Below are 14,510 nucleotides of genomic sequence, written 5' to 3' on the forward strand. Positions count from 1 at the left end.
ACAAGAAAAGTGTATCATTGAAAATCATTAGAAAAAAATGTGTAGCTCTTCTATCCATATACACTCACCATGAAATAGACTTTCCACATAACAACTCATTACAAAGGAAGGCCAAGATTGATGCTCTTTGGTTTTGATGAAGTGATTCTAATGGTTTTTCTTGTAACCAATCACTCATCTGAAAGGAGATAACATATTTTTACCCTAATGATACAGCACTACTTGTTTTTGTTGTTTTTTTTTTTAGAGTTTTCTGGAAAACAAAGTAAACCAATTTTTTTTTGACAAAAAAAGATCAGGCATTAGCGTAACATGGAAATTGCTGAAATTTCATTCTTTCTAAAGCATCTTTTAAAATCATCTCAAAGCTTCTATTTTTGCTTTTAATCATATGATAAAAGTATAAATTTCAATTTACATATTTACATTGAAAATCTTTAAAATAACTCTTCCAAAACTGCTTCAACTTGAGACATGAAAAATATTTTTGTGAATTGCCTGTATGTTGAAGCAGATGAAGTGAAAGAATTAATCACACACTACTGAAAGTATAAACACAAAAATATGAGTCACCCAGTTGAAAGGTTTCAACTATCTCTTCATTCAGTGACATGAAATATCACCATTGGGTATCAGAGATTTTCTGGTCTCGCACAGTTACTGTTAATTCCTTACCTCATTTGGTTTACCATTCCTTGCAGTGATAAAGATGCAAAGAACCTCCGATACAACACCATCACTTATATCAACATCTATGATCTTCTGTCCTAGCTTCGTAACTGCCTAAAATGATACATTACATCTATTTCTTGACATAGACTATGATGTCTTGAAATTTGCATTTATCAATCTTTAAACTTATCTATTCACAAAAGAATATTTAATTTATTAGCTCTTGGGTGGGTTTTTTTTATTACTGTATAAGTCTTCAACTTAAAAGTTCTCTTTTGTAAGCTGAAACCATGTTTCATTTGTAATGTGTTGGTTAATGTATAATGAATTACTTGTTACTTTGAGAATTGTAATACATGTAAGTGTGTCATAATTGTGTGGTCCAATAATGTAGGGAGGGACTATAACTAGAAATGAATTTTTAAATGTAACCTCTGAAAAAATGCGGTGCAATTATTTTGCAAAAAAAACCAAGAATGACAGCACCATGAAGATGGTAATTATATTACACATTTTGCCCACTGTGTTGTAAATATTTCTCCTTACCTCCTTTGGATTTGGAACACCAGGATCCATTACAGCATATCGAGTAAGATGTGAAGTCAGAGCTATATAATCTTCCATATCTTCCTCATTTCTTCCAATAACAGCCTCCTGAAGTGTCCTCAAAGTTGGCAAGGTATCACTTTCTACTAAAAGTAAGTTAAGGTTAGCACACATATTACATCTTTAAATAACTCATCAACATGACTTATGTGCACAAGACCTTTATGATAATATATTTAATCTGAAGGTAAAATAATGCATGCTTTAATCAACAAAATTCTAAACTCTCTATATTCCAAAAGACATGAATTGTTTAACAGATTCTTAATTATATAAAATGCTTCGCTGAGCGCAGCCTGATACGACCGCAGAGGCAAACCCTGAACAGTTTGGGCAAATTTGGACACAATATTCAAGCTTGATACTGTCTGAATTTGGATTGTGATCAAAGTTTTGACATAATATAGGTTTCTGACACAAAATAAATGTGGTCTATGATCTTATAAATCCATTGCGCAATTGAAGATTTCTTCTTGAAACTTTTCAAAAATTTCGAAATTTTTAAAATTTTGTAAAAAAATATGAATCCCTTAAAAAAATTGGGAAAAAAATTCCCCTCCCCCACTTTTTGAAACCCCCCTTGGAGCAATAACCCCAAAACACAATCCCAGCCTTTCCTTTGTAGTATGGAACCTTGTAGTACAATTTCAGAGAGATCCATACACTTACACACAAGTTATTGTCTGGAAACTAGAAAAATGCTTGTTTTTGGCCCTTTTTTGGCCCCTAATTCCTGCATGTTTGGGACAATTAACCCCAATCTCAATCCCAGCCTTCCCTTTGTTATATGGAACCCTGTGGTACAATGTCAGAGAGATCCATACACTTACACACAAGTTATTGTCTGGGAACTAGAAAAATGCTTGTTTTTGGACCCTTTTTGGCCCTTAATTCCTAAACTATTGTCCCCCATAACCCCTAAAATGAATCCCACCCTTCTACTTGTGTTATTAAACATTGTGGTACAATTTCAGAGCAATCGAAATACTTATACACAAGTTATTATCCTGAAACTAGAAAAATGCTTGTTTTGGGCCCCTTTTTGGGCCCCTAATCCCTAAACAGTTAAGACCATCATCCCCAAAATCAATCCCAACCTTCCTTTTGTGGTATTGAAATTTCTTAAAAAATTTCATAGAGATCCATTCACTTAAACTAAAGTTATTGTCTGGAAACCAATGTGTCTTCGGTCGACGTCGCAGACGATGACGACATCATACCATTATACGATCCCAAAATTTTTTTTGCCGTCGTATAAAAAGTGAACATCATTCCCTATCATCAACCTGATGAACTGTTTCCTTTTCCACAAACAAAACACTTGAGTTGACTTATAATTAATTATATTCCAATATCAAATTGAAAATGCATTGTTTTGATGAATTTTTTTTTTTACCAAAAGCAGGGTTTCACAGGATGGGCTATTAAAATGCTTTTTTTCCCCATTTAAATAAACAATGTGAGCATCTCAAGACACACCTCAGATTTTATTTTATAAACATTTTTAAATGTATAACAACAACTGGTTACTACCAAAAGTCTTATTTGATTATAAGAAATTTACAGTTGGTTGAAATTTATCCATGATTTTCCGACAAAAAATGGGAATTTCAACTTTGCAATAAAGAGTTCATTTTTTGAATCATGAGATAATTCTATACAGAAATGACATAGGAATGAATGTTTTGAGTAGTATTGATACCCCTGCTTAGTGATAAGGTAAAAAAACACATTAAAAATACCAGAATAAAAATTATCAAATCCAAAGTAGCACTGAGTAATTATACGACATACAAATTGCCAACAGAATTAATACTGTAGAACACTAACCAAAATATAGCAGGGCCTCAATTACAAAGATTTAAAATATTAATTTAAATTGTACATACCAAAACCAAGAGCATCTGAAAAATTATGCAAAAATTCTAAAACCATCAGGATATCAGCAAATGCATTCCCATCCAATTCTATTCCTTTTATCCTTGGATACTCTGGTAATACCTGGAAGAATATTTAAGACATTAACTTTATATCTTTACAATTTAGATAAATGATTTCAGAATGTTGGAAGGTGTTCAATTTCTCTTTTTAAACCGTGTCATGGTCAATGAAAGGAGAAAATGAAACGTCATTATACTGCTGTAATAACAATGTAGGAGCATTTTCCATTCTTTCAGACAATTATTTTTAATTCATGGAACACATTTATTGAATTTACCCAATTTATTTTTCTGTTTCACTTGCCACCAGAATAGATTTCTTTTGACTTCTGGTGAAATTTTGATGCCATGTTTATGTCATGAAACAGGAGTCTGCCATTAGGATGAACAGATACCCATGGTAACCAAAAGGTGTCTCTCATTAAAAATTTAATTGTTTCCCTCAATAATTACAGATTAAAGGAATGTTTTAAACCTTATTCCATAAAAGGCTGACACAAAAACAATTTGGGCAGATGAAATTTGAAGAATGAACATGTGCTCATAATTCATGCAAAAATTTGTCGATCGGATAATTTCAAAAGCATAATTTTAACATGATTGGGACACATTATATCTTAAAACTTTTAAGTTTGTAAATTTTAGATTGTTCTTAAATTATGTACATTTTCTTTTTTCTGCTAGTATTTATTGTTGAACTCAAAAGAAATATTTACCCTGGCTTCTTTTAGCTGCATGTCATCAACTGGTCTCCTTAGTTCTCTAAGTAATTGTAGCTCCTGTCGCCTTTGCTCCTACAAATAGAAATTTTGATTTAGACCAAGAAGCATATTATCATAAATAATTGAACAACCAGCCAAAAATCAAACTCTGTAACCTCTCATATCAAGACTATGTATATTTTCAAGTAAACTTGTTTTACGCTGTTAAATCTATTCACAGCTATTTTTAATCAGGGGGATTTGGAGTTTGACATATTTATGGACACCTGTTTATCGTTGAAGATAATTTGTCTCCAGGGATGCCAATTCTCACGCATTTAGCGTGAGACTCACACATTTTCATGCTTATTTGGCGTCATTTTCCTTTGATCTATTGTTTTTTCTCTTTGATCTTTACGATTTTGGCCAAATCCACGCATTTGCATTATTAAAAGTTGGCAGAACTGTGTCTCCAGCTTTTTGTGTTTTTAGTGACTGTCTCATGTATACCCCATATCTCCTTTTACTTTTATTGAGTTAACTTTCCTTCTCAGTATTAGATCTGTTAGAGGGCAGTTGATTCATCAATCCAATTCTTGAAGGAGATTATTGAGGTCTCATTTACACAAAGTAATTGGCACTTTTTCAGATTTTTCTAAATTCTTACATAGTACAAATGGCAACCATTTTTGACAGAAATTAGGTCATTAACTAGAAAATTTAAAGAGCTTTATGAATGTATCCTTTATTCCAAGTTTGGTACCCATTGAAACACTGCAGGATTTGTAAATTTTAAAACAATTTTGTCCATTTGTCAATTTTTTAAATGATAGTGTCCATATTTGATGACCATTAGGATCATTAATTATAATTCTTAAAGGGAATTGTTACCATTTTTCTTTCTCTTGAAATCTTCTTCTCAGCCATTCTTGATTCCTTTATTCTATCTTTCTCCTATTAATATAAATTAAATCACTGTTCACCTTTATTCTATTTGCAATCTACTAATTACTATTTTTATCAGCTTTTGAAGCGCATATACTACAGTAGTAGGGGAAGATAACGTATACAAATTTAATGCATTTGCCATTATTTTTACCATGTTTCTTAAAAGTCTCCGAAATTCCCAGAAACAGCCCCAACGTTTTCTAAATGGGTATATAAATATGAAAGCATTTGCATAGGAAAATGAACATGCTGTATATTATTATTAAAGCACACAAATTCTACTATGGTTGGCATAAGGCAAATAAAGGCTATACTTCTCTATCATTAATAAGTTAACAGGCCAATAATAATGCTAAATTTGTCAAAAATGCTTTACTTTGCATAATTTTATAGGTACATTTTCTTTAGTATGGGATATATCAGGTTTGGTATTTTTGGTATTCAAATTTGCTTTACAACAATGCCCTTAAAATCTAAATGAGTGTGCCAAAGTGCTCTTTGGTGTACAATTTTGTAATTAAATAGTAAATATCAGGACCTTAAGTCTTTTATAGGTCTTCCATTATGTATTGTCTTACCGCCTGCTTCTTTTGTGCCTCTAATGCTTTCACCAACAGTATATGCTGACGTCTTCTTTCTCTATCCTGCTAAAAACATTATTATGTTAATACTGATTTGAAAACTACATAAAAGAAGAATTGTCCATTGTAATAGAGTGCCCTACCACTAAACGTGACATTAGATTATCGTAAGATTTCCATAATACTCATAGGGCCTTTTACTGTTTTCTTGAAAATTTCCTCTGGAAAGAAACCTTGAAAATTATTCAAATTTGTCTATTTTCATCATTAATAAGGGCAAAACTTGAAATTTGTTATGATGTATGCATAGTGGTTGAAGTGGCAGTATACTCCAGATATTAGGCATTAAGTCTTTTTAATTTATTAATTTTCTACATTATTAAGGGCATAACTTTGAAACTAGATGTCAGCACACTTAGCTGGAGAAATCAAATTGACCAAGTTCGTTCTGATATATCATCCAGAATATACATTCTTTGTAAAAATAAAGAAATTTTAGATATTATTATTAGGAAAACATGTTTCAATGGGTATGCTCTGCCTCTAATCAACTAATGCTGTATTATTTGGGGAGAATGTTAAATTGAAGGGATAAAAAGAATATTTTACCTCAAAAAAAGACCAGCAAGATTTATTCATTTGAAGAATTGGGTAGACAATAGTTGAAAATATAGTAACTGCATCACAGGGTATAACTTGGGTGAATGACTGTTGAAAATAGAGTTACCATGTATCGGGGTATAGCATTCTGACATTAAGCCATATAACAAATTTCAGAGAGCTCTGATTTGTAGTTTCTGAGAAAAATGTGACAGAAATTTTATGGAATGATCAGTTATAAGGAGCTGGGATGTAATAATAAGTTTAAAGTAAATTCAATTTTACCGTATTAACTTGTTCTTTCATCAATAAAGCCTGCTGCCTTTTCATTTCTCTATCCTACAAAAGGTCAACCATTATTAACAGTCATTATCGCTTTAAATTCAAAGTAAATAATAAAAATCCAAACTGAAATTACATTATATAATCATTCACAATTTGATAAAGTAAAGAGTTTTATTTTCTGATGTTCCAGGAAAAATGATCAGTTCATGAATTGACAAACATTTAAATTTTACTAAATGTAGTATAACTAAAATTTAAATTTTACATAATAACATTGATTAAAACATACACAATGTAATGTATCAAGTAAAGCTAAAGGCTCTTGCAAGTCTGCATCCCTAATGATGCTAATATAGCAAGATTATACCAGGAATTCAACAATATTTTTCCTTAAGAAGAACCTTTAAATCATCAACCTTGTCAAAATCTGGTTTCCCATTGAACTAGCAGGTCTTTTCAAATGTTTATTTCCATCACACTCAAATGTTAAAATAATTATCACACTGATATCCTAATTGATTAGTTGAATGACAGGTTAGTCACTTTAAAACTTAAAAGTTTCAAATGCTGGTCTTACTGATATGCTTAATAGCACTGATGTATAAACTCAGAGGTTCACAAAGTGCATACTTGCTACGCAACTACTTCATTTCCATTGGTTCTTATCTGGTACAGAGAATTTCAAAACACTTCCTGTACATTCAATGTAAAAATACAAGATGAAATTGGACATATGTTTAAAAACTACAGTCATAGCTTATATCTTAGTCAGTCACAGATATTTCAAATGAAAGCATTCCTGTCAAAACTAGTTCAAACTGGCTGGCAGACAAGGTTTCTCTAAATTTTGAAAGGGGACCATGGCAGTACTAACTGGCATATGTTTCCATTAGACTCTGCAATAGTAGACTGGTCAACTAAAACAAAGTTTATCAAAACCACCAGTCCAAAGACACCAACAATGACAATGAAAGCATGATTCCAAAATTTTATTGCAAATGTTGGGGGTTTTGTAAAAAAAAGTATAAATTTTGGCTTTTGGTTTTTGGATACCATGTAACTTGGTTCACATTGTTGCTCTGACAATTCTTGTTCCATGGCAGTATTGCAAATGTAATATTTTAACAATGGGTATAGTCAGAAGTATCAGAAAAAAATCTGTTTTGTATCTTATTTAAATTTCATTTCATACATTATCATCTTGGCAATAAAGCTTGTAGCTAGGTGGGCCGGTAGAGAGGTTAATACTAGTAGACTAATCAACACTAATGGGTAAACAGTGGAATGTTTGAATTCGATCTCTATGTAAGCTCTGATAACTTGCTAAAGTTGACCAAATCACAGGCACTGGGTTACAAGATATTGATATTTCATTTGTCATTGTTTGAACTGAATATTAAATTTCCTTCATTTATACCGCATACCTTATCCTAAAGTAGTTTTTTTTTTAGTGCCAATTTTAAAATTAGGGGTTGAAATTTTGAAAATTTAATATTTTGTGTAAACAAAGGTAAATACAATATCAATAGCCTGTACCCAAGAGCCTGTGGAACAACTCAAAGTAGCACAAGGATATCTGATTAAGAAAGAGATACATTATAGGAATATTGCTTACATATACATTCATTATATTACAGCCTCATCATGTTCATTTTTATCCTAGAAAATCACCTTCATTCTAACTTTTGGACTTTTAAAAAGTATATGAATAATATATTTTCTTAACCTAGAACAAAAAAGAACAAACCTTATTTGCAAATGATGGGGAAAAAGGCATTTTTAATAACTAGGTGGAATTGTTTAAGTGGACTAAAACATATATGTTTCTCCTTCATCTATAGCAAGTAAAGAAGTCACTCCATTAAAGGAAAGATGCAACAAACACATGGAAAGGTATTGTCATGACAAATAAGAACATATATGGTATAATGGTAGGGATTTTAACAGTTGCAGAGGTATTTAAACAATTAATGATATGAGAGGGTAGGGGAATGACCTTTGGCACAACTTTGATAAGCATACCGGTAATTTCCCAGTGTCAAACTCTAAGGGTATAAAATAAGAATATATATTGTTTAAGGGTTGACATAAAAAATTACCTTAAAGGCCAAGGTCAGTGGTCATCTCCATTTGTATGTGCCACATTGTCTTACGGGTCTGCACCCATGAGCAAAATATGAAAAATCTATGAATAAGGATAAAAAGTTGTGTTCTGGACATGAAAATGTCAGAAATAAACTGTCAACACAGAATTTTGTTTCACCTTTTTGTTATTTTGATAGTAAAATGCAAATGTTGAACTTAGAATAGCAATACTTTAACATTTTATTTATGCAAAATATTCAAAGTCAATGAACCATTACTGAAGATAGAGGCCCAAACAATCTAGATGAAAATGAGATGTGCCAATGCTAATACAACAGCATACCAAATATCATTGACCTACCACTAGTGGTTATCCACAAACTGACCTAATCACAAACTAATACATGTAAACTAAGCAAAAGTTTCAAAGACAATAGAACATGACTGAGGGGGCGGGGCCAAATAATCTCCGTGGAAATGAGACGCGCGAATGCTTATACAACTGCATACCAAATACCATTGACCTACCAGTAGTGGTTCCCCATAAACTGACATAATCACAAACTAAAACATTGTTAACGCCTGCTGCTGCCACGGGAATCAGCATACCTCTCTTTTTGACTCCGTCAAGGTGATACAAAATTTAGCTATTTTGACCTTTAGGTCAAAGCCAAGGTGGCATGAAGGTAATGATGATATATAACTCTCTGCCTTATGGTAATTCATCTTCATGTAAAAATCATGTCAATGTCAAAAGATCTTTAAATAAATGTGGATGCCCCCGCTTGCATATCATATAGTTATAAAGGGACATAACTGAAGAACAGTTAAAGTGAAGCTATGCAAATTTGAACTTGATCTGAGTTTTGTGGTAATAAGCATTGTGTTTAAGTCTCATTACATTTGGTTGAGGCTAACTAAAATAAAGAACAGAAACTAAAAATTCAGCAATTTTTATGTTTATAAAGGGACATAACTCAAGAATGGTAAAAGTGACACCACCAAATTTAGTACTTAATCTGTGTTATGTAGTAATAAGCATTGTGTATAAGTTTCATAACATTTGGTTGAGGCAAACTAAAGTTAGAGAATGGAAACAAAAAATTTGTACTTGATCTTAGTTTTGTGGTAATGAATATTGTGAATAGGTTTCATAATTTTTGGTTGGGGCAAACTTAAGTTATAGAATGGAAACTAAAAATTATGCAATGTTTCGATTTATAAAGGGGCATAACTCAATAATGGTTAAAGTGACACTACCCAAATTCAACTTGATCTGTGTTTTATCAGTGGAAGGCAAAATTAAACATTGCACTGTATAAAGCATTAATTGTAGTTGATTCAACTATAATCATGGACAAAGGAAGATAACTCAAATTTAAAAATTACTTGAATAATGACATTGATATTTTGAGAAATTACATTTAGTTAAGACAAACTCAAGTTAGAGAACGGAAACGAAAAATTCAGCAATTTTTTCATTTGTAAAGGGGTATAACCCTAGAATGGTAATCAAAGTGCTTGTAAGCACTGAATGGTAAAGATTGCTTTAATTTATCAGTAGGAAGTAAAATTGAATATTGCATTGTATAAAGCATTGGTTGTAGTTGATTCAACTACCATTATGCACAAAGAAAGATAAATCAATTTTCAAAGAAGACTTTAAAATATTTTTAGAAATGAAGGGTAAAAATTGCTTTAATTTATCAGTGGAAGGCAAAATTAAACATTGCATTGTATACAACATTGATTGTAGTTGATTCAACGGAAGATAACTCGAATTTTAAAAATAACTTGATATTTAGACAAAAAAATTAAAAAATTTAGCAATTTTTCCATTTGTAAAGGGCATAACTCTAGAACAATAAAAGTGACGGCACCAAAATTCAAACTTGATCTGTATATTATGGTAATAAGCATTGTGTATAAGTTTCATAACATTTGGTTGAGGCAAACTTAAGTTAAAGAACGGAAATGAAAAATTTAGCAATTTTTCCATTTATAAAGGGGCATAACTCTAGAACGGTATAAGTGACGCCACAAAAATTCAAACTTGATCTGTATTAAGTGGTAATAAGCATTGTGTATAAGTTTAATAACATTTGGTTGAGGCAAACTAAAGTTAGAGAACGGAAACCAACTTTGGGACGTACGTACGGACGGACGTACTTACAGACGGACAAGGGTAAAACTTAATGCCCCCTCCACTACGGCGGGGGCATAAAAATTTGGCCCAGTCAAGGTTGTATGAGAACAGAAAGAAGAAAAATACTATATGGTATGTAATTTCTCCCTTTGTAGAAGGAGAGACATAACTTTTTTTTTACAATTTAATAAAATAAGAAGGTTTTCTGGAAAACAGATCATGCACTAGTTCAAATGAAAATAATATAGCTGTAATATAAACTGAATATAGTACTTAATTTATCAATGAAAATAATATAAGTACTACACCCTTAGTAATAATACAATAATAAGCCTGCTACAGAAAGAATATATTATATTAATGATGTCCAAGCCATAGATTATACAGAAAGTTTATATGCAAATTAAAAAAACAAGAATGAAGCTATGATCTTCAAAGTAAAACAGAGAGTTAGCATACAGATAAAATACATGAATATGGCAGCACTTACTCTCTCCATATGATACCACAGTAAATTTGTCTGGAAAATTATAACATACAAATAATGACATATACAGCAGAACTGTTAAGGTGTATTACAAAACATATATCAGATAACAGACAATGATAACAAAGTAAACTTGAACATGGTTCCAATGTTCTTCCCAGAATTTGATATTTCATGAAGCTATTGCAGCCTGATATGCACTTTATTTTTTTTGTAAATAACATGCATTGATAAGGTTCTTCCAACAAGTATAACATAATTCTGACAAATACACAAACACAAATGGTTTTTTATCAATTCCAACCCATCTAATTACTCATGCAATATATTACATAAAATATGCATCCTAACATTGTGTATTGTCCGTGATCTTTTACTCCAAAATTAAAATTGTCAGGCAGGGGTGTGAATTATAGAGTACAGTGAAAAACTCAATTTTGCGACATTTGTTACATTACGCAATGTTTGTTCTTGAAATTGTAGGAGCACCCTTATTTATGGTCAAATACTATAGTTAACCTAATCCATACTTATATGCAATTTTAATTCAAAATTTCAATATTGACTGAAAAATATCAAAATTAAATGCTTTAAAAATTTCCCCTTTATTTTCATAGCATTGCATTACGATGTATAACCTACAAACCATAATCTTTTATTTGTTCAGATTTGGTGTTCAAAATCCTTCAAATATCAATGTTTAATATATGCCGGGACAAATTCGGCCAGGCTACTAAATTTTAGGCTGGGCCCCTAAATTTTAGCTGAAAATGTCCATAGTACTCTAGATGAAAAATGTTAGTTGTTTTCCATGTCTAAGACTTGGGAAGATTTAGATTTTGACATATTGTATAGACACCTGTCTATTGTTGAAGACAATATTGTTGCCCTCTAGATGTCTTTTGATTATTTTTGCCATTGGGTTGCTGTCTCATTGACATATATCCTGCATATCTTTTTATTCAAAGCATTGCAATAAAATGTTCATAGCAATGTCATTGATTTGATTCTCAAGGTCAAAATTGAAAAAATCTGTGGTATAGCTGTAATTTTTTTTTAAATGTATGTTTAAAACAGGGTTAATTTCTTAAATAAATAAGATACAAAACATTGCCTATCAACAATTTTTAATCATGAAAAGAGAAGCAATTTTGAATGAAGAAGACATAAAACTGTTTTTCAATAGAATTATAAATGACATTTAGAACCTGACAGTTTCACACGTTTTTCATTTTAATTCTGACTAACAGGGAATTTGGAAAATATGTTCATGCAGAAAAATTGAATGTATGAAGTCAACTTTCTTCAATAGACAGGTTTAAAAATGTATAATACAATAACTGACATCTGTTCTGCCAAGGTATATCATTAATGGGGGGTCTCATTGGGGGGTTCTGATCCCGGATCCTGCTTACTGTTTTGTCAGATTCCCGTATCCCGCTTACACTATGAACGTAAGCAATTCTCATTTTTTTGTAATTTCCTGTTTCCCGCTAGACTTCATTTCCCGTTTTCACGGCACAATAATTTGACTTTCACGTGTCATGCTTACAAAAAATCGGCAATCCCGTGTCATGCTTAGACCCCAATGAGACCCACTTAATGAAAGTGTATTTGATTTAACCATCAAAAATATATTGACACTGACTTTAAACCAGTAAACCAAGCTGCATGGTTGTTGAAAAACTAGAGGCTTTAATGAACATGTGTCGCTCACCTGCATCTTCAACAATGGCCACTTTTTAGTAAAAATCATCATAAAAGAAAATAACTCTATTAAGAGTTAACTGACAATTTCAGTCATGTTGACATGTTTGTAGATCTTATCCTGCTGATAATTTTTCCTTTATAAAATTTCTATTTATTTATTATAGTTTTCAACAAAAAATGCTTAAAAATGTAAAAAATTATCATTTAAGGGCATTAACTCAAATAATGAGTCGACTGAAGATTTCGGCCATTATGGCACATTTGTAGAAACTGACTTGCTGATCATTTGAGCTATTCAAAGTTTCTATCCATCTATTACAGTTTTCAAGAAAATAGGCAAAAATAGGAAAAATTGGGAAATCATCAATACACGGCAAGAACTTCAATAAGGAGTCAACTAACGATTTAGATTGTAATTAGATTTATTTTGTTTTATTCTCAAGAGAAAAGAGTGGACTGTTATTAAATGGTGCTGTAAGTTAGTACATATATCTGTGATGTGAAATCTACAGTTTTGACATTTGTGCTCCCAAACATTCATTTGAAGACAAAAAGTAATATATATACAATGTATAAGTAAAAGTTCTAACCTCTAATATTTGTTGAGCTCTCAATTCACGCTCCATTCTCATTTGTTCATGTCTCTGAAGTTTTTCTTGTTCTTTCAACAATCTAAGCTGTTCCTGTTGTTTCCTTTTTTCTAAAGCTTTTATACAAATAGAAAAATTATTGAATTCATACAATCAGTCTCAAAATGACAATTAATATATAAGCTATGTTTTGAGTGTTAAAAAACTCTTTGATAAGCTATGTTTCGAGTGTTAAAAAACTCTTTGATAACTTATGTTCTATTGCAAGTCAGTTACACTTCATTGACAGTTATGACTTAACTAATATATACTACATTACCACTTAAATCTAAAGTTTTCGAGATAATAGGCCAAAAAATGAAAATTAGACAAAAATCGTCATTTGAGGGCAAAATCTCTTTCAAAAAGTCATCTGTTAATTTTTGGTGAAATAGGAAGTAGGTGTATCTCGAAATCATTAGCATTTTAGCCCATGTCAGATTTTCTCCATCTTTATAGTTTTCAAGATATAAGACAGTTAATGCATTTTACCCATATGTTGTATTTTAAGCCTTGGGGGCCATGTTTGTTGATTAACCAGAATAAAAGACACAAATTTCATACTAGGTACCCTAAGGAACATTCACCCCTAGTTTGGTTGAAATTGGTTCAGTTATTTCAGAGAAGATCTTTGAGCAAATTTATGCCAGACAACAACAAACGCTGAGTGATTTCTAAAGCTCACATGGCCTTTTAGGCTGCATCTGATCGTCACTTGATTCTAAAGCCCAATCTGTGTTAAAAAACTTCCAAAACACCTGGCAAACTAAAGAGTTATATTACAATAATCTGGGTTGTCACATTATAATCTTTACCAGTTTAACAGAAAATGCAGGTAACCAATTGTTCTATGACATAAAGACTAACTTAAATTTTAAACATTGAGATCACCAAGTATAATATCTATCCATAATTGTATTATCATCATAACTATGTTTTACTTGTCCAAGTGTGTCCTAATTTCAAAAGGAGAAGGTCCGGTACGGGCTAGTTTTGGCCTAAAATTCAAAGTACATCTGATGAAAGATTTTTAACATTTTTTAAACGCTTAAGTGTCTACGTCAGTCAATTCAATTAGTTTATGTCAAAGATTTGAACTGATTTTGTCATTAAAGACGCT

The 14,510-nt window shown here is 31.5% G+C and overlaps 1 protein-coding gene across 7 annotated transcripts in view; it reads right to left on the reverse strand.

The window, feature by feature from the left end:
• LOC127729718 (bromodomain adjacent to zinc finger domain protein 2B-like) overlaps positions 1 to 14,510 on the reverse strand; it is a 68,492-nt gene that overhangs the window by 17,214 nt on the left and 36,768 nt on the right. For 4 of the 7 annotated variants that reach the window (XM_052237581.1, XM_052237583.1, XM_052237578.1 and 1 more), the window contains 10 exons: positions 13,352 to 13,467; positions 11,055 to 11,084; positions 6,334 to 6,387; positions 5,446 to 5,511; positions 4,811 to 4,873; positions 3,935 to 4,012; positions 3,168 to 3,279; positions 1,219 to 1,364; positions 676 to 783; positions 69 to 178 (listed from right to left, as the gene is read on the reverse strand). In XM_052237581.1, coding sequence (XP_052093541.1) covers positions 69 to 178; positions 676 to 783; positions 1,219 to 1,364; positions 3,168 to 3,279; positions 3,935 to 4,012; positions 4,811 to 4,873; positions 5,446 to 5,511; positions 6,334 to 6,387; positions 11,055 to 11,084; positions 13,352 to 13,467 — 883 coding nt within the window. The remainder of the gene's footprint in view (positions 1 to 68; positions 179 to 675; positions 784 to 1,218; positions 1,365 to 3,167; positions 3,280 to 3,934; positions 4,013 to 4,810; positions 4,874 to 5,445; positions 5,512 to 6,333; positions 6,388 to 11,054; positions 11,085 to 13,351; positions 13,468 to 14,510) is intronic. The other 3 variants (XM_052237584.1, XM_052237582.1, XM_052237580.1) reach the window with 2 other exon arrangements.

Source organism: Mytilus californianus, unplaced genomic scaffold (assembly GCF_021869535.1).
Source record: "Mytilus californianus isolate M0D057914Y unplaced genomic scaffold, xbMytCali1.0.p SCAF_2, whole genome shotgun sequence".
Lineage (NCBI taxonomy): Eukaryota > Metazoa > Mollusca > Bivalvia > Mytilida > Mytilidae > Mytilus > Mytilus californianus.